A 21263-nucleotide genomic window follows, 5' to 3' on the forward strand; every position below is an offset into this window, starting at 1 on the left:
AGGCCCGAGATATGAAAAAGACATACAATAATAATATAGTTTATTTAGGTAAAACCTACCACACACATATACATTTACAACATTAAAATATACACACATTACGTTAATGTTAAGTTGGAAAACATAAAGGTATACGGGTGCTGCAGTTCACCAAAAAAGGCCAGGGTTCAGTGAAAATTTACCCAGAGGGCAACACAAATTTTCAACCCACACCGATCGGTGAAACGCGAGTACCCGCACAATAAATTAAAAAATAAATAAAGAGTACAAAAAAAAACGACTTAGTGTTACACATGGAAAGCAAAAACATACATACATAAACTCACGCCCGTAATCCCTAATGGGGTGGGCAGAGCCACAAGTAATCAAAGACAACTTGCAGCCACTGTTGATACGAAGTCCAAAGATGGATATGATGCACCTTATGGTGATAAGGGATCAGCCTATCGCCCATAACATTAGTCCATCATGTTAGAGGACACAATCCCTCTGTCGGTTTTTACGACATGCCCGGGAAGAGAAGCAGCTGAACGTGTTCTATGTTTTTTATATGCTCCCAGAACAGCATAGAAGCAAAAACAAAACAATAAAAGAAATAAATATTACACTAAAAGAAGGACCTATAAGTGAGTAGTGAATGCAGTGTGTAGCTATGGTGCATGTAGATAAATAGATAGATAGATAGATAAATGGTTTATTTGGTCTACAGACACACATGCATACAATACAAAACAACAAAAATACACACCACATACAAAATGTTTAACACACGCCAGGTATGTATGTGTGCTGCAGCAGCGCAAAGCGGTCATAGCTCAGCGCAATTATTTGCCCTTTCGAGCAAATCGCTGATTTTCAGCTACAACCCGGATAGAGGAAACCGCGGATACGGTAACCGAACTAATTGACGTTCTTTACAATTAATAATTAATGCATGCAGAAGATAATCGTAAAAATGCGTTGTAAAATTACTGATATACCTACGTACATAATAAAAAGATACTTGTTTGATATTTTATAGGTACTTATATAATAACAATCTAAATGCATAGACAAAATAACTATAAGTAAAGCAGTGTTCGCCACCTATGCAAGAAGATGTGAATTTTCTTGTTTCTGACAATATAGAAGTATTTTTTTTACTTTTTCCTTAAAAGATAATTTTGATGTGATGTGAGTGCGATAATTAAATGAACGTCATAATATACATATAGAATAGCAACTCTCCGCTCCCCACCTGCGGCTGAGTACCTCGTTAGGTTTTATTAAAAGGTGTAAGTGACATCGTAACAAATATTGAGGGGAATGATTCAGTTCATTATCCTGAGTTAGTATCAAGTGGAATTTTCTATCGCAAAAACACAAAAAAAAAAACACGAATTTTGCGACAGAAAATTCCACTTGATATCAACTCAGGATAATGAGCTGAATCATCCCCCTCAGTATTCGACCCACGTATACGACCCACTATTATGTTTTTTTCATACGTAATAGGGTATTTGACTGGGTCAAATAACTTTTTTTTTTAACGTTGGGTAATGCATTACGCATACCACGCCGCCCGGGGGGCGCGACGTGCACTAAAACCCAACGGTGTTCCTCCTTGCCGCCCTGTGGCGGGGATACGGGAACGCAATTGCACACAACCGCGTTCCCGCCGGCGGATGCCTTTTGGGGCCCAGCACCCATGGGAGCGCGTCAAGCGCCTCCCCCTCCGCCGAGGGCTGCCCGGAACACTTGGGGAGCCCTACAGCACGAGACCTATGTTGTGGACGGCGGTCCCCCGACCACCGTCCACAGGTCCCCCTGGGTCAAATACCTAAAATATAAAATGCTAACCCAGAAATAGAAGCCAATCTAAGATGATAAAAAAGCCAATCGCGTTTTACTTTTTGACTTATTTTCGAATTTTATTTGTGAGTTAAGTATAATTGATTACGACGTTTGACCTTCTTTGTTGATGACGTCACAGGACAGTATTTCCATACTATAAGATTAATGACTACCTAAATGATAAAAATGTCTGGTATTGAATGTGTTCCTCTAGTTATTAAATAACTTGTTATGTATACCCTCATTGGTTTTTAAAAGATGTGTTGCTGTTGCAGTTTCTTGTCATTTCTTCTCAGCCATAACATCTTGCGAAATGACGTAAATTCAAAAATGTTATGTTGACCCTCAACAAGTTTATCCATGATAATTACGTTGATTAAATGATTCTGATTTCTGAATACAACTCCAAAGAAAACTTTCGTTTTGATACATACATACATACATAAACTCACGCCCGTAATCCCTAATGGGGTGGGCAGAGCCACAAGTAATCAAAGACAACTTGCAGCCACTGTTGATACGAAGTCCAAAGATGGATATGATGTTTCGTTTTGATGTTTCGTAAAAAGTATCTCGTTTGCCTAGGTCGTCAAGTAGCCTATTTCGTAGTTTGTAGTTTAGTAAAAAGTAAATGATTTGACTAGTCCGGAGGCCCCGGTTCGAATCCCGGTAGGGACATATATCACAAAATTCACTTTGTGATCCCTAGTTTGGTTAGAACATTACAGGCTGATCACCTGATTGTCCGAAAGTAAGATGATCCGTGCTTCGGAAGGCACGTTAAGCCGTTGGTCCCGGTTACTACTTACTGATGTAAGTAAGTAGTCGTTACATGAGCCATGTCAGGGGCCTTTGGCGGCTCAATAGTAACCCTGACACCAGGGTTGATGAGGCTAGTATTCCACCTCACAACCCACACGGAAACTAGCGCCTTAGCACGGTTGTTTTGTGTGAAGGTTCGTGGAGGGCACGTGTCCGCACCCAGGGTGCCTGTACGAGGGCGCCCGCGGGGACCAGTGCGACAAGTGCGGGAAGCTGATCAACGCTGTCGAACTCATACAACCCAGGTAACTATGGTGATGGAAACTGTAACCCGACGACCCGATTACTCTGCACTCTCCATACAGGGTGAATAGGAATTCATCGGGATTAAATGAAAAACGATGAAACGATTATGAGGAGCTCGGTGGCGCAGCGGTAAACGCGCTCGGTCTGCGATTGTTGAAGTTAAGCAACTTTGGCAAAGGCCGGTCATAGGATGGGTGATCACAAAAAAAAAGAAATCATCTCGAGCTCCTCCGTGCTTCGGAAGGCACGTTAAGCCGTTGGTCCCGGCTGCATTAGCAGTCGTTAATAGCCACCAATCCGCACTGGGCCCGCGTGGAGGTTTAAGGCCCGATCTCCCTATCCATCCATAGGGAAGGCCCGTGCCCCAGCAGTGGGGACGTTAATGGGCTGGTGATGATGATGATGATGACATGAAAGACGATGTTGATCGTTGCCAGTTCAGCTTGTAATATAAAAGGGAAACTCCCTTCCTGGACACATATAGGAACGCCTGACATAAAAGTCAAAGCAACCACAAATATCAATGTTTTGCGTGAAAACAAAAGGTTTAGGCGTTTAATGTAACTAAATATTTTATGTGATCTTCAACACAGGGTGTTAGTGACATCGTAACGAAAACTTTGAGGAATGATTCAGACCATGATTCTAAGGTCGCAAAAATATGGAATTGGAAATAATTAAAAAAAATTGAAAATAAAAACAAAACTAAAAAAAAACCTTAATTTTGCGACGGAAAATTCCACTTGATATCAACTCAGAATCATGGTCTGAATCATCTCCCTCAGTATTCGTTACGGCGTCACTAAAACCCATACGCACTCGTATAGCTACCTGTATGCACTTGTACGGGGTGTAAGTGACATCGTAACGAATACTGAGGGGGATGATTCAGCTCATTATTCTGAGTTAATATCATGTGGAATTTTCCGTCGCAAAGTATGGTAAATTATTTTTAAAAAACATTAAAAATTTTATGAATTTTCCGACAGGAAATTCCGCTTGGTGTTAACTCAGAATCATGGTCTGAATCATCCCTCTCAGTATTCGTTACGATGTCACTAACACCCTGTATGTGAAATTGACTCTAACTTACAAATTCGTTTCAGATGTAAAGTATGCGGCCATCCACCAACAATAAAACCTAGTGAACAACTGTTCATAGAACTTGGGCAAGTAAGTAGACTCTAACACTCTCATTCTAAGATGTTCACTCATTGATATACCACTGCCGTAGATACAGTCCTCAAGTCGAGGATGTTAATGGCCCCGATTCCTGCAGCCACATTTAAGTTATACCTGTCATTTTCTTATCTAAATATATAAAAGGAGAAACTGACTGACTGACATATCAACGCACAGCCTAAACCGCTAAACGTAGGCACTTGAAATTTGGAAGGGATGTAGCTTAGGTACCGTAGAGGTGCACTAAGAAAGGAATTCCCGAAATTCCCATAGGACCGGGAATTAGCGGAACATCCTTTTGTATGAATAATCTAAACTGCTTAAGTTATACGCTTGAAATTTGGCATGCAGGTACCATAGTAAACTTAAAGCTTAGTTGCAACAGGATATTGCAAAATTCCCACGGGAACGGGAGTTAGCGGGAAAAAACATTTGTATGAAAAAATCTAAACTGCATAAGTTATGCAGTTTAGATTTTGACATGCACTCCCACACACACAAAGATCTCTCTTCTATAACACGCCACGCGGACGAAGTCGCGGGCAAAAGCTAGTCCTTGAATAAATAAATATGTTCCCCTCCCCCAGCTCGAACCCCCCCTCCGCACGTGGATATCGGGCGCGTCCGCGAACTGGTCGGCCCCGGCACGTGCCGTCACCCGCGCGTGGCTGCGCGAGCCGCTGCGGGCACGTGCCGTCACGCGCGACCTCAAGTGGGGCGTGCCCGTGCCGCTGCCGCAGTACGGGAATAAGGTACGCATTCAATATAAGCTCACAATTTTACCCCTATGACGAACTTTCCAGGCTACCTTCCTCAAAAACAATATAGATGGCGCTGTAACGGTTTTGAAAGGAAGAAAAATAATTTATTTCTATATTGGCAACACCCCCGCTCCGGGTCTTACTTGGCTCAGAGGTTGTCCGTGGCAATCCAGCGCGGTAACGCTGCTAGTGTCATGGGCACTTTTGGGCCAGGTTTGACGCGGAGTGGGTTCTAGGTTAAGTAATTTTAAGTTTGGCCACATTAACAAATTTAAATTTACTTAAAAAACAATAAAACAAAAATAATTAAAAATATATCAATCATCTAAACTACACATTGTGGAGGGCGTCCAAAAAAAGGATCTCCTACAGCATAATGCCGTGACACTTGCTTAGCACGTGAGATTTTCCGTCGTTTAACCTTCTAATATTCATGGATAACAGACATATGCATCTTTTACCTTTTTTTTGGGTATAAATGATGACCCTTTTTATTACACCCAGACACAATTACATCTTCGACCCATTATTATTCTGATCAAAATAAAGAGAAGCAATGTATGTGGCAACGTTAAGTAAAAAGTAACTGATTTGACTAGTTGGAAACTTGCGTATTATTAAAACACACAATAACGGGTTCTTACCGCGTTAATCAGGGATATGAGACTCCTGACTCAGGGATGGGAGTCTCATATCCCTGATTAACGCGGTAAGAACCCGTGTGTGTTTTAATTATGACAATAACCGCGTAAACCTCAAATTCGCGTAACATGTTGAATGATTCTGATTTGTATGATTGCAGGTGTTCTACGTGTGGTTCGACGCGCCCATTGGCTACTTCAGCATCACCCAGTGTCTCACCAAGCAGTATGAGGCGTGGTGGAAACCTGATAAGGAATATGACGTAAGATTATGAATAACTAACATAACAGTATAGAACTGAATTTTTTTATTAATTTTACGACAGGAAATCCCACTTGATATCAACTCGGAATCATGGTCTGACTCATCCTCTTCAGTACTTGTTACGGTGTCACTAACACCGATACCTACTTGTATGACTACCTATATGTACTTGTACGGGGTGTAAGTGACATCGAAGCGAATACTGTAGGGGAAGATTTAACTCATTATTCTGAGTTAATATCAAGTGGAATTATCCATTGCAAAAGTATAGAATTGAAAAAAATATAAATAAGAACATAAATTTTGCGACGGTAAATTCCGCTTTATATCAACTCAGAATCATTGTCTGAATCATCCCCCTCAGTATTCGTTACGATGTCACTAACACCCTGTATAGTAACGAGACACTTTCACAATGAAGACTCAAGCAAAAACTGCTTCTTGAGGTTGCCCTAACATTTTCACATCACTAATTTAAGAGACACGCTCTTGTCGGTGTAGCATTCTCCATTCTTGTCTATCAAAGACTAATTCCTTCACCTGCAGAACTTTATGCTGTTAAAGAAAACAACATACATACATACATAAACTCACGCCTATTTCCCACCGGGGTAAGCAGAGACTATAGAATTCCATTTGCTCCGATCCTGACACACTTCTCTTGCTTCCTCCACATATATCAATCGCTTCATACACGCACGCCGGTTTAAAGAAAACAAGAAATATATTTTTTCTAACGTTCCGTTACAGGTAAAGCTGTACCAGTTCATGGCGAAAGACAACGTTCCGTTCCACGTGATAATGTTCCCGGCCACGTTGATCGGAGTCAACGAGGGGCACCATTTGGTCGACCACATCTTTGCTACCGGTACGAATCAATTTATCTAATATAGCCCTAGGTGGCTAAAAAGGCCACATTAAAGCAATGAAGATTTTTAAGCTCAAATGTTCTTCAAATGTGCTCACTGTTGAGTGTTCCTTACTGTCCAGCTAAAATACACGATCATCATCAACCCATTAACGTCCCCACTGCTGGGGCACGGGCCTTCCCTATGGATGGATAGGGAGATCGGGCCTTAAACCACCACGCGGGCCCAGTGCGGATTGATAGTTATTAACGACTGCTAATGCAGCCGGGACCAACGGATTGCTTTACTTCAACAATCGCAGACCGAGCGCGTTAACCGCTGCGCCACCGAGCTACTCAAATACACGATGAATTGCTGTAAAATATGGAGCAACGTGGAGTGTATCCCGTCTGAAGGATGAGTTACGAAAGAGAAATGCAGCCAGTTGGAAAAAGGCAGTTTTGATTGAAAATAAGTTTTTTTAAGTTTTTTTCATTCCGATCTTTAGGGAATAAATCTACTATCCGCTGCGGGTTGGTGGAGGTGTTTTACGGCTGATAGCCGGGACCAACTGGTTAATATGCCCTCCGAAGTACTGAATCACCTTTTCCAGAGAATCATTATTCAACCCTGCAAACTTACACATTTAATGGTAAAAATATTTCTTTTTTCATCGTGAGGAAACCCACATACCCGAGAAATGCGTTTCGGAGGTATGTGACCTAACCTGTATTGGGCTGGTTTTCCCTTCGCGGGTTGGAAGGTCAGACAGGCAGTCGCTTCTGTAAAAAACCGGACCTGTCAAATCAGGTTAGGTTAGCGGACCCTGTGAAAACAAGATAACGCTAAGGAGATGTTTTTTTTTTCAGAATATCTGAATTACGAAGAAGGGAAATTTTCTAAATCAAGAGGTGTCGGGGTCTTCGGTACTGATGCCCAGGTAAGGAACTTGTTACTGTTATGAGGTCGATGACCTATCTCATCAGCTACGGTTGGCCTCCGTGGTCCAGTGGTTGAGCGTTAAGCTCACGATCCGGAGGCCCCGGGTTCGAATCCCGGTGGGGACATATCACAAAATTCACTTTGTGATCCCTAGTTTCGTTAGGACACTACACGCTGATCACATGATTGTATCTACAGGACACGGGAATCCCGTCGGACGTGTGGCGGTTCTACCTGGCCAGCATACGGCCTGAAACCTCCGACTCCAGCTTCAGTTGGGTGGAACTCGGCACCAGGTATGTTGCGTTACCTTACATACATAAACTCCCGCCCATTTCCCACCGGGATAAGCAGAGACTGCAAATCCACTTGCTTCGATCCTGACACTTCTCTTGCCTCTACATTCAGTTACTAAACAAAAAATGATACTGAACCTTTCCTAAGGACATCTCCAATTTGGCCAATATTCGTCCTTCTAGGTCTTCCCCGGGCTACTAGCCCAAATCCCTCCTCCAAACCGCAGTGGAGCAGCATGGTGGATGCTCCATACCACCTCCGGTTGATTGCAGCGAGGCCTGTGCCCAGTAGTGGGACGTATACAGGGTGTTAGTGACATCGTAATGAATACTGAGATTCTGAGTTGATATCAAGTCGATTTTCCTTCGTTAAAATTTTAGTGTTTTGTTAAATTATTTTCCATTCCATATTTTTGCGACGGAAAATTCTACTTGATATAAACTCAGAATCATGGTCTGCGCCATCCCTCAAAGTTTTCGTTTCGATGTCACTAACACCCTGTATAGGCTGTTATGGTAACTAATTCATCACAATTCCCCTCTAGAAATAATTCGGAGCTGCTCAACAACCTGGGCAACTTCTGCCATCGCTCCCTCAGCTTCTGCGCCAACTCGTTCAAGGGCGTCCTGCCGGAGATGACGCTCACTGCCCAGGACCTCGAGCTGGTCGCTCTTGTCAACAGGGATGTACTAGGTAAGCGCATTCATAAGGACAACTCTTTCATAAAGTTTTCTACTAGGTAAGTCCATAGTCCTTTTGGCTTCCCAAAGGTCCATCTTCTCAAAAGCTCAGTTACTCAAACTTTCCCAAAAATGCCGTTTTCCCAAAAGCCCATCTTTCCAAAAGTGCATCTCCTCAAAAGTTTTGCTTCGTAAAAGACCATATTCTCAAAAGACTTATGTTCTTAAAAGACCTACGTTCTTAAAAGACTTATCTTGTCAGGTTCATCATATCTATCTTAGGACTTCGTATCAACAGTGGCTGCAAGTTGTCTTTGATTACTTGTGGCTCTGCCCACCCCATTTGGGATTACGGGCGTGAGTTTATGTATGTATGTATGTTATCTTGCCAAAAGCTCAGTTACTAAAAATTTCCCAAAAATTACATCTTCCCAAAAGACCACATCCTCAAAAGCCCAGCTTCGTAAAAGACCATTTTGCCAAAATCTTTATTAAGATGAATGCGGCCATTTTAAACTCCTGGGAGTCCACGGGTCCCATGCAATTCATGGTCATGGTTAATGACTTCTCATGCGACACTTGCCAAAGTCTCAACTAACGTCATGAGGTGTGTCCAGCGTACGTGCAGCACATGGAGCGCGGGCGGCTGCGGGAGGCGCTGCGCGCGGTGCTGGGTGTGGCGCGGCGCGGGAACCAGCACATGCAGGCCGCGCAGCCCTGGGTGCTGCTCAAGGGGACTGACGACGACAAGTGAGATACACACAAACATACATAAACAACAAACCCTGACACCAGCGCTGATGCTGTTGGTAATCCACCTCATAACCCACACGATAAGAAGAAGAACAACAAACATTATCTCCCTAGCATTATCCCGTTTTTCACAGGGTCTGCTCACCTAACCAGATTTGACAGGTCCGGTTTTTTTTAAAAGTGACTGCCTGTCTGACCTTCCAACTCGCGAAGGGGAAACCAGCCCAATACAGGTTAGGTCACATACCTCCTGCATTTCTCGGGAATGTGGGTTTCCTCACGATGTTTCCCTTCACCGCTGAGCACGTGATAATCATTTATGATCCAAACATGAATTCGAAAACAAATTCGACAACTGTTCGACACCTGCGACATTAAAGTGAGAGGCGTTCTACCAAGTGGGCTACTACGGTTCCCACAAACTACTGCGGGCTGCATCCAAGTGGTAAAGTTGGAAGAGGAGAAGAGGAAGACCTAGGCGTATGTACCAGATCAGATCCAGGATATTTTAAGAAAAGACCAGGTCAAGAGTACTGCTCTAAACCGGCGACCATGCATGAAGTGTTTGATGAGAGTGGAAAAAGCGTGGTGTGAAGTGGATATCCGTGGTGTCTGTACCCCAACGGGAATTCGTGGTTCACAATTAAAGCACATAATAACGGGTTCTTACCGCCGCGACTTGTGCTGAGTGAGGCCCTTTTATCTCAGGACGTCCACCACCACCTTGTGATCATTTCGACTAACAACCGTTTTGCTTTTCTGTTATTGTTTTAGTGGAAATTTCATATGATGTTGTTGTCTTTTTTTTTTGTGTGTGGCGTCCTTTCATAATAAACTATTTCTATTCTATTCTAATTTCGTATCCGCAGGGAACGCGGCAGGACAACAATAGGTCTCTGCTGCCAGCTGGTGGCGCTGCTGCTGGCGCTGATCTCCCCGTACATGCCCGACACGGCGCGCCGGCTGCGGGACCAGCTTGGGCTGAAGGACATGCCGCTGTTGAACCCAGAGTAAGTTAAGTGTCGGCGCATCTCCTCCCCCACCTCTACGAGTCCCCAACTACGTGAACCCTCCCCCCCCTCGTATCCTCCGGACTTGTCCCCAACGGGAATCGAACCCGGACTTCCAGATCGTGAGCCTAACGCTCTAACCACTAGACCACGGAGGCTGTGTTGTATGTATACTTGTTCACACTTATTATGTTTAAGCCTAAAAATATGCTGTAACTATCCTTTAAATTGCTGTGTACAATCCGGGTCCATACGTGTTACTCACCTTATATTACCAACCTCCTACCATGTGGAACGCAATAAATTATATGATTATGATATGGCATTGTATTGTATTGTAATACCTCATTGCAGTAAACCGGGTTTTTGTATTGTATTGTAATACCGCATTGCAGTAAACCGGGTCTGATCCAGTACCTCCCCGCTGGTCACGTGATCGGCAAGCCGGAGCCCCTGTTCAGCAAACTGGAGCCCGAGAGACTCGAGGAGCTGAAGAAGAAGTACGCCGGCACGCAAAACGAACGAGCACAGGTTGGTTCACAACAAAATAAAAGGAGTGATTGACTAACAGAAACTTTACAAAAAAGGTTATTACAAAGTTAATGATTATTTAGAAGATATGAATGCATGGGATTAACTGTCTGAGAACTGATATTAGGCAGCTAAATTACTCAATTGTACAACAATATTTTATGTTTATTTATTTTTTTAAAGAACGTCTAGGGCCCTGTGCCGAGGTTTTTCTTGCAGCTTCTTTTCCCCGGCTATACAGGTTGTGAGAAGCTGCAGTAGTTTTAGGCGGATGAGACGTTCGTTATGTAAAAATTTACGAATCAAAGTGTAATTATGTTACCTACTGAATAAAGATATTTTTGAATTTGAATTCCTACTACAAGGAATACAAATAAAATTGCCTTTCAAAATTCAAGATTAAGTAAATTAAATGCATCTTTTTTTGGGGTTATGTATACGTTTTTACAATGAAATACCAGATAATATTTTGCATTTGTCAAAATATCTGTTCATGTGCTCATGCTTACTTTATGTAAAAAAAACATTTCTTTCCCGACTTACTTACGGGTGTAAGCCTAACCCTTATTTCCCGACTTACGGGTGTAAGCCTAGACCTTTTTTACCGAATTACTTACACGTGTAAGCCTAGGACTTCCTTTTCCGACTTACTTACGGGTATAATTCTAGGCCTGTCTTTACAGACTTACTTACGTGTGTAAGTCTAGGCCTTTTCCGACTTACTTACGGGAGTAAGCCTAGGTTTTATTTTTCTTTTTAAGGCGAACATACCGCGATCAAATTCATGATGTTGTTGATAAATGTGCATTAAAAATTCTAAAATGTCGGTATTGCATTTTTACAGCAAAACGGTGATGTGGAGTCAAATGCTAACGTCGCCGAGTTGGAGGCCGCTGTAGCGGCACAGGTAAGCCCAGTAACTATTACGTTGTTATTTCACTATTAGCCATACCCCGGACACTTCATACAAATAAATAAAACACCTCGTTTTACACAGACACTACAGAATATCGTACACGCGCATCTGTGTGTGTGACGTCTGAAGCTATACGATTTAAGACTAAAGTAAGACCGAGGGGATGAGGTTGAACCTAGCTCAGCCGCTGGTGAGTGCTATTTAAAAAAAAAAACAACATACATACATAAACAGCCTATATACGTCCCACTGCTGGGCACAGGCCTCCCCTCAATCAACCAGAGGGGTTATGGAGCATACTCCACCACGCTGCTCCACTGCGGGTTGGTGGAAGTGTTTTTTACGGCTAATAGCCGGGACCGACGGCTTAACGTGCCCTCCGAAGCACGGAATCATCTTACTTTTTCGGTCAATCAGGTGATTCAAGCCTGAAAAGTCCTTACCAAACAAAGGACAGTCTCACAAAGTGATTTCGACAATGTCCCCATCGGGAATCGAACCCGGACCTCCAGATCGTGAGCCTAACGCTCTAACCACTAGACCACGGAGGCTGTTACAAAAAACCAAAAACAAATAAAAAAAACACACATAAAAACAGATATTATTATTATTAATATTTATAGGGCGAAAAAGTCCGCCAACTAAAAGCATCAACGAAGGACAAATCAGTGTGGCAGCCAGAGGTAGCCAAGCTGCTGGAGTTAAAGAAGCAACTAACGGCGGCGCAAGCGCAGCCTGGCCCCCCTGCAGCGGCGGCCGGGGATGTAGCTGGCTTAGAGAAGGCTATTGCTGAACAGGTAATTTTAATGAACCATTTATTTCATGGTAGAAATATCTATACATAACATATTAAGGACACGAACACAAAAACAAAAAAAAAATGTAAAAAAAAAATTATACAATGCCCGGTCATTATTGACAATGACTGTACTTAAGACATGATTAATCACTTTGACTGGTAATTATTCACAATGCCCGGTCATTGTTCATAATGCCCGGTCAATGTTCAAAATGACCGGTCAATGTTCAAAATACCCTCAGGAAGTGGTCAATGCATTTATGAGGGAATGTTTAATCACTTTGACCGGCAATGTTCACAATGACCGGTCGATGTTCAAAATTATCAGTCAATGTTCAAAATGCCCGCAGGAAGTAGTCAATGTATTTATGACGGAATGATTAATCACTTTGACCGGCCATTATTCACTTTGACCGGTCAATGTTCATAATGCCTGGTCAATGTTCAAAATGACCGGTCAATGTTCAAAATGACCGGTCAATGTTCAAAATGACCGGTCAATGTTCAAAATGACTAATCACTTTGACCGGTCATTATTCACTCTGACCGGTTAATGTTCAAAATGCCCTCAGGACCAACTTATTCATAATGACCGGTCAATGTTCACAATGCCTGGTCAATGTTCAAAATGACCGGTCAATGTTCAAAATACCCTCAAGACCAACTTATTCACTTTGACCAGTCAATGTTCATAATGCCTGGTCAATGTTCATAATGCCCGATCAATGTTCAAAATGACCGGTCAATGTTCACAATGCCTGGTCAATGTTCAAAATGACCGGTCAATGTTCAAAATGCCCTCAGGACCAACTTATTCACTTTGACCGGTCAATGTTCACAATGCCTGGTCAATGTTCAAAATGACCGGTCAATGTTCAAAATGCCCTCAGGAATTGGTCAACGTACTTAAGACGGAATGATTAATCACTTTGACTGGTCATTATTCACTTTGACCGGTCAATGTTCATAATGCCTGGTCAATGTTCAAAATGACCGGTCAATGTTCAAAATGACTAATCACTTTGACCGGTCATTATTCACTCTGACCGGTCAATGTTCAAAATGCCCTCAGGACCAACCTATTCACAATGACCGGTCAATGTTCACAATGCCTGGTCAATGTTCAAAATGCCTGGTCAATGTTCAAAATGACCGGTCAATGTTCGAAATGCCCTCAGGAAGTGGTCAATGTATTTATGAGGGCATGACTAATCACTTTGACCGGTCAGTATTCACTTTGACCGGTCAATGTTCGTAATGCCTGGTCAATGTTCAAAATGACCGGTCAATGTTCAAAATGCCTGGTCAATGTTCATAATGCCCGATCAATGTTCAAAATGACCGGTCAATGTTCAAAATGACCGGTCAATGTTTAAAATGCCCTCAGGACCAACTTATTCACTTTGACCGGTCAATGTTCACAATGCCTGGTCAATGTTCAAAATGACCGGTCAATGTTCAAAATGCCCTCAGGAATTGGTCAACGTACTTAAGACGGAATGATTAATCACTTTGACCGGTCATTATTCACTTTGACCGGTCAATGTTCACAATGCCTGGTTAATGTTCAAAATGCCCTCAGGAATTGGTCAATGTATTTAAGACCGAATGATTAATCACTTTGACCGGTCATTATTCACTTTGACCGGTCAATGTTCAAAATGACTAATCACTTTGACCGGTCATTATTCACTCTGACCGGTCAATGTTCAAAATGCCCTCAGGACCAACTTATTCACTTTGACCGGTCAATGTTCACAATGCCTGGTCAATGTTCATAATGCCCGATCAATGTTCAAAATGACCGGTCAATGTTCACAATGCCTGGTCAATGTTCAAAATGACCGGTCAATGTTCAAAATGCCCTCAGGAATTGGTCAACGTACTTAAGACGGAATGATTAACCACTTTGACCGGTCATTATTCACTTTGACCGGTCAATGTTCACAATGCCTGGTCAATGTTCAAAATGCCCTCAGGAATTGGTCACTGTATTTAAGACCGAATGATTAATCACTTTGCCGGTCATTATTCACTTTGACCGGTCAATGTTCATAATGCCTGGTCAATGTTCAAAATGACCGGTCAATGTTCAAAATGACTAATCACTTTGACCGGTCATTATTCACTCTGACCGGTCAATGTTCAAAATGCCCTCAGGACCAACCTATTCACAATGACCGGTCAATGTTCACAATGCCTGGTCAATGTTCAAAATGCCTGGTCAATGTTCAAAATGACCGGTCAATGTTCGAAATGCCCTCAGGAAGTGGTCAATGTATTTATGAGGGCATGACTAATCACTTTGACCGGTCAGTATTCACTTTGACCGGTCAATGTTCGTAATGCCTGGTCAATGTTCAAATTGACCGGTCAATGTTCAAAATGCCTGGTCAATGTTCATAATGCCCGATCAATGTTCAAAATGACCGGTCAATGTTCAAAATGACCGGTCAATGTTCAAAATGCCCTCAGGACCAACTTATTCACTTTGACCGGTCAATGTTCACAATGCCTGGTCAATGTTCAAAATGACCGGTCAATGTTCAAAATGCCCTCAGGAGTTGGTCAACGTACTTAAGACGGAATGATTAATCACTTTGACCGGTCATTATTCACTTTGACCGGTCAATGTTCACAATGCCTGGTTAATGTTCAAAATGCCCTCAGGAATTGGTCAATGTATTTAAGACCGAATGATTAATCACTTTGACCGGTCATTATTCACTTTGACCGGTCAATGTTCATAATGCCTGGTCAATGTTCAAAATGACCGGTCAATGTTCAAAATGACTAATCACTTTGACCGGTCATTATTCACTCTGACCGGTCAATGTTCAAAATGCCCTCAGGACCAACTTATTCACTTTGACCGGTCAATGTTCACAATGCCTGGTCAATGTTCAAAATGACCGGTCAATGTTCAAAATGCCCTCAGGAATTGGTCAACGTACTTAAGACGGAATGATTAATCACTTTGACTGGTCATTATTCACTTTGACCGGTCAATGTTCACAATGCCTGGTCAATGTTCAAAATGACCGGTCAATGTTCAAAATGCCCTCAGGAATTGGTCAACGTACTTAAGACGGAATGATTAATCACTTTGACCGGTCATTATTCACTTTGACCGGTCAATGTTCACAATGCCTGGTCAATGTTCAAAATGCCCTCAGGAATTGGTCACTGTATTTAAGACCGAATGATTAATCACTTTGACCGGTCATTATTCACTTTGACCGGTCAATGTTCATAATGCCTGGTCAATGTTCAAAATGACCGGTCAATGTTCAAAATGACTAATCACTTTGACCGGTCATTATTCACTCTGACCGGTCAATGTTCAAAATGCCCTCAGGACCAACCTATTCACAATGACCGGTCAATGTTCACAATGCCTGGTCAATGTTCAAAATGCCTGGTCAATGTTCAAAATGACCGGTCAATGTTCGAAATGCCCTCAGGAAGTGGTCAATGTATTTATGAGGGCATGACTAATCACTTTGACCGGTCAGTATTCACTTTGACCGGTCAATGTTCGTAATGCCTGGTCAATGTTCAAAATGACCGGTCAATGTTCAAAATGCCTGGTCAATGTTCATAATGCCCGATCAATGTTCAAAATGACCGGTCAATGTTCAAAATGCCCTCAGAACCAACTTATTCACTTTGACCGGTCAATGTTCACAATGCCTGGTCAATGTTCAAAATGACCGGTCAATGTTCAAAATGCCCTCAGGAATTGGTCAATGTATTTAAGACCGAATGATTAATCACTTTGACCGGTCATTATTCACTTTGACCGGTCAATGTTCATAATGCCTGGTCAATGTTCAAAATGACCGGTCAGTGTTCAAAATGACTAATCACTTTGACCGGTCATTATTCACTCTGACCGGTCAATGTTCAAAATGCCCTCAGGACCAACTTATTCACTTTGACCGGTCAATGTTCACAATGCCTGGTCAATGTTCAAAATGACCGGTCAATGTTCAAAATGCCCTCAGGAATTGGTCAACGTACTTAAGACGGAATGATTAATCACTTTGACCGGTCATTATTCACTTTGACCGGTCAATGTTCACAATGCCTGGTCAATGTTCAAAATGCCCTCAGGAATTAGTCACTGTATTTAAGACCGAATGATTAATCACTTTGACCGGTCATTATTCACTTTGACCGGTCAATGTTCATAATGCCTCGTCAATGTTCAAAATGACCGGTCAATGTTCAAAATGACTAATCACTTTGACCGGTCATTATTCACTCTGACCGGTCAATGTTCAAAATGCCCTCAGGACCAACTTATTCACTTTGACCGGTCAATGTTCACAATGCCTGGTCAATGTTTAAAATGACCGGTCAATGTTCAAAATGCCCTCAGGAATTGGTCAACGTACTTAAGACGGAATGATTAATCACTTTGACTGGTCATTATTCACTTTGACCGGTCAATGTTCACAATGCCTGGTCAATGTTCAAAATGACCGGTCAATGTTCAAAATGCCCTCAGGAATTGGTCAACGTACTTAAGACGGAATGATTAATCACTTTGACCGGTCATTATTCACTTTGACCGGTCAATGTTCATAATGCCTGGTCAATGTTCAAAATGACCGGTCAATGTTCAAAATGACTAATCACTTTGACCGGTCATTATTCACTCTGACCGGTCAATCTTCAAAATGCCCTCAGGACCAAACTATTCACAATGACCGGTCAATGTTCACAATGCCTGGTCAATGTTCAAAATGACCGGTCAATGTTCAAAATGCCCTCAGGAATTGGTCAACGTACTTAAGACGGAATGATTAATCACTTTGACTGGTCATTATTCACTTTGACCGGTCAATGTTCACAATGCCTGGTCAATGTTCAAAATGACCGGTCAATGTTCAAAATGCCCTCAGGAATTGGTCAACGTACTTAAGACGGAATGATTAATCACTTTGACCGGTCATTATTCACTTTGACCGGTCAATGTTCATAATGCCTGGTCAATGTTCAAAATGACCGGTCAATGTTCAAAATGACTAATCACTTTGACCGGTCATTATTCACTCTGACCGGTCAATCTTCAAAATGCCCTCAGGACCAAACTATTCACAATGACCGGTCAATGTTCACAATGCCTGGTCAATGTTCAAAATGACCGGTCAATGTTCAAAATGCCCTCAGGAATTGGTCAACGTACTTAAGACGGAATGATTAATCACTTTGACCGGTCATTATTCACTTTGACCGGTCAATGTTCATAATGCCTGGTCAATGTTCAAAATGACCGGTCAATGTTCAAAATGACTAATCACTTTGACCGGTCATTATTCACTCTGACCGGTCAATGTTCAAAATGCCCTCAGGACCAACTTATTCACTTTGACCGGTCAATGTTCACAATGCCTGGTCAATGTTCAAAATGACCGGTCAATCTTCAAAATGCCCTCCGGAATTGGTCAACGTACTTAAGACGGAATGATTAATCACTTTGACTGGTCATTATTCACTTTGACCGGTCAATGTTCACAATGCCTGGTCAATGTTCAAAATGACCGGTCAATGTTCAAAATGACTAATCACTTTGACCGGTCATTATTCACTCTGACCGGTCAATCTTCAAAATGCCCTCAGGACCAAACTATTCACAATGACCGGTCAATGTTCACAATGCCTGGTCAATGTTCAAAATGACCGGTCAATGTTCAAAATGCCCTCAGGAATTGGTCAACGTACTTAAGACGGAATGATTAATCACTTTGACCGGTCATTATTCACTTTGACCGGTCAATGTTCATAATGCGTGGTCAATGTTCAAAATGACCGGTCAATGTTCAAAATGACTAATCACTTTGACCGGTCATTATTCACTCTGACCGGTCAATGTTCAAAATGCCCTCAGGACCAACTTATTCACTTTGACCGGTCAATGTTCACAATGCCTGGTCAATGTTCAAAATGACCGGTCAATCTTCAAAATGCCCTCAGGAATTGGTCAACGTACTTAAGACGGAATGATTAATCACTTTGACCGGTCATTATTCACTTTGACCGGTCAATGTTCACAATGCCTGGTCAATGTTCAAAATGCCCTCAGGAATTAGTCACTGTATTTAGAAAGAAAGAAGAAAGAAAGAAAGAAACGTTTATTATAAAGGGACACCACAGTAACAAATATAAAATAAATAACAAATATATAATATAAAACACGGAGTAACACATAACTTACAATCAAACACATAATAAAAAAAAAAAAAAAAAAATTAAAAGACAACATACACGAGAAATACAAATAATTGTGTGTATGGACTGGTCAACGATGGTGGTGGTGTCCTTTATAAAAGGGCCTCACTCAGCATAAGCCGCGGCGCGAGCCACGACGCTGGTATTCTGTGGACCCTGCTAAGTGAGGCACGGAAGCCGTGTCTCCCACAAATACAACTTGAATGAATACATAATAATATTTACTTATAAAATAAAGTACTTAGTTTACAAAAACATATATTAAAAGCGTGTGTGTGTGCAGTGTATCTACAAATACATGAAAGAAATACAATAATACTTACAAAACAATGCGTATAAAACGATAAAATAAACAAATAATTAAAGTTAGAAATGTTAGAATGTGACAAGTTAGTGTGCGTGCGGATTTGAACGAAAGAACGTAGTGTACGTTGCAACTCAAACTGGTTTGGCCGGAGTAAAACTACCGTTAGCAGGCTTACTACGTCAACATTTTTATCAAACGCATTACGTCAGTTTCAACCGCCACTGCCGTCCGAGTGCAACGTTTATTATGTAATCAGCTTGTACAAAAAACCCGTCGCGAAAGTTATTTTGTGTTTTTAAAAGTGTTGGGAATAAAAAATATAAATAATTGATTGATAATAAAAAACATTTAACGAATCAGTGACCATAGTTACAATAAAAAAATAACAAATAACCCCCAATGAACAGACTAGACGCATATTTGTGTACCGCCTACTAGTGTATTTTCAATGAGTAGCTGTGTGCCTGTTAGAGCTATATTGCCGTCGCATCCGCGTCGCAAGTTAGACTCCGCCATCGTGTCGTGTCTGGACCACAGAGGTAGGTTTAAGTGGTTTTGTTTATTAAGAACTCTTTTGTAGTCGCAGAAGATGTTGCTTAAAATGAAGTTTAAAATTATTGATTGTTTTCAGACTACGAATTGGTGGCGGCAGATCATTCCAACACTTGGATGCGGCGAACCGGAAACTTCCGCGAAAGGCAACAGTACGATGGCGCGGCACTGCTAGTGAGTAGATCGTCGAGCGTGTTTGATATGACTGAACGTCACGGGACCACACCAGTTTTTTTGCAAGATAGGATGGTATACTATATTTTACAACTCCGAATAGAAGTGTAGCGAGATGCAGATGTCTTCGAGCATTCATTTTTACAATACTTGCATTATTTAAGAACGGCGTAACGTGCGTGCGGGGAGGTATTTTAAAACAAAATCTTGCACACGCATTTTGAACCCTCTGAATCAACTTCCGTGACCGTGCAAGGAGCCGAGGACCGTAAACGACATCCATATAATTGAATTTGGACAGTACAAGGGAATCGCAGAGCTTTATACGAGTGCCAGTATTGATGAACTGTCTAATTAGATATAAGGTTTTGAGCCGATAGAAGCAATTAGCAGCTGTATTAACTATGTATTTTTCAAATCTCAATTCCTCATCCATAAGAAGACCAAGATTTCGTGCCTCTGTAACCCGCTCCACTGTTTCGCCCCTGATGTTCACATTCACCCCGTAACTTGATATTCTGTTTATCTGCTGTTTTGACCCTAATATCATATATTTGGTTTTACTTCCGTTGAGAACTAGTGAATTTTTCTCAGACCAGGAAGTAATACGCTCAAGATCATTATTCAATTTGGCCACAGCGAAATGAGTCTCACTTGGTTTACAAGAAATGTAAACTTGTAAATCGTCGGCATATATATGATACTTGCAATCATGGATGTGTGTTACTACATCGGCACTATATATAATAAAAAGCAGTGGGCCCAGTATAGATCCTTGTGGGACCCCACGAGTAACGGTTTTAGATTGGGAAACCTGAGATTCGCCCCTCTCATTTTGCATTTCAACAAATTGGCTCCGATACGCAAAGTAACTATTAAACCATTTGATGGCAGATGCGCTAAACCCGTAATAATGTAACTTTGCTAAAAGTAAGGGTACGTCTATGCAATCGAATGCCCGGGAAAAATCGAGAAGCGCCAATATCGTGCCCTGTCCTACGTCCTGTGCAGCCAAAATGTCATCAACCACGTTCAAAAGAGCAGTTGTTGTGCTGTGAGATTTCCTAAATCCGGACTGTAATACGGGGAGTATTTCATTCTGCTCCAAATAGGTTCTCATCTGCTTGGCAACGATCTTTTCCAAAATTTTCGATAGGCACGGCAAAATACTTATTGGGCGAAGATCCTTTAAAGTAGCTGGACAAGATTTTTTCGGCAGCGGTTTGACAATTGCGCTCTGCCATATGCGGGGAAAGGTACAAGTCTCGATAGATTTGTTTATAATAGAGGTGATTACAGGCGCAATATGGGAAAGTGTTAGTATCAACATATCTAAGGAGATACCGTCTATGCCGATGGCGTTAGAACTAAGGGAGTTAATTTCCTTTAGAACTTCATCCTCTGAAACCCCACCCAGCACGAAAGTTGAAGTGACCTTACATTGATCGCGAAAGAAGCATAGATTTG

At 41.9% G+C, this 21263-nt stretch overlaps 2 protein-coding genes across 2 annotated transcripts in view; one reads left to right on the top strand and one right to left on the bottom strand.

Annotated features, from left to right (window-relative positions):
• LOC126378458 (uncharacterized) overlaps positions 1-21263 on the bottom strand; it is a 240106-nt gene that overhangs the window by 22050 nt on the left and 196793 nt on the right. The gene's annotated exons all lie outside the window — the stretch shown is intronic.
• LOC126378348 (methionine--tRNA ligase, cytoplasmic) overlaps positions 1-21263 on the top strand; it is a 51543-nt gene that overhangs the window by 10947 nt on the left and 19333 nt on the right. Inside the window, exons 11-23 of the mRNA XM_050026615.1 lie at positions 2790-2900; positions 4008-4074; positions 4671-4835; positions 5647-5748; positions 6501-6618; positions 7468-7538; positions 7739-7836; positions 8382-8530; positions 9135-9267; positions 10140-10280; positions 10676-10811; positions 11656-11718; positions 12351-12524. Of these exons, the coding sequence (XP_049882572.1) occupies positions 2790-2900; positions 4008-4074; positions 4671-4835; positions 5647-5748; positions 6501-6618; positions 7468-7538; positions 7739-7836; positions 8382-8530; positions 9135-9267; positions 10140-10280; positions 10676-10811; positions 11656-11718; positions 12351-12524 (1528 nt within the window). The remainder of the gene's footprint in view (positions 1-2789; positions 2901-4007; positions 4075-4670; positions 4836-5646; positions 5749-6500; positions 6619-7467; positions 7539-7738; positions 7837-8381; positions 8531-9134; positions 9268-10139; positions 10281-10675; positions 10812-11655; positions 11719-12350; positions 12525-21263) is intronic.

The sequence above is a fragment of the Pectinophora gossypiella genome, chromosome 26 (genome assembly GCF_024362695.1).
Source record: "Pectinophora gossypiella chromosome 26, ilPecGoss1.1, whole genome shotgun sequence".
NCBI lineage: Eukaryota > Metazoa > Arthropoda > Insecta > Lepidoptera > Gelechiidae > Pectinophora > Pectinophora gossypiella.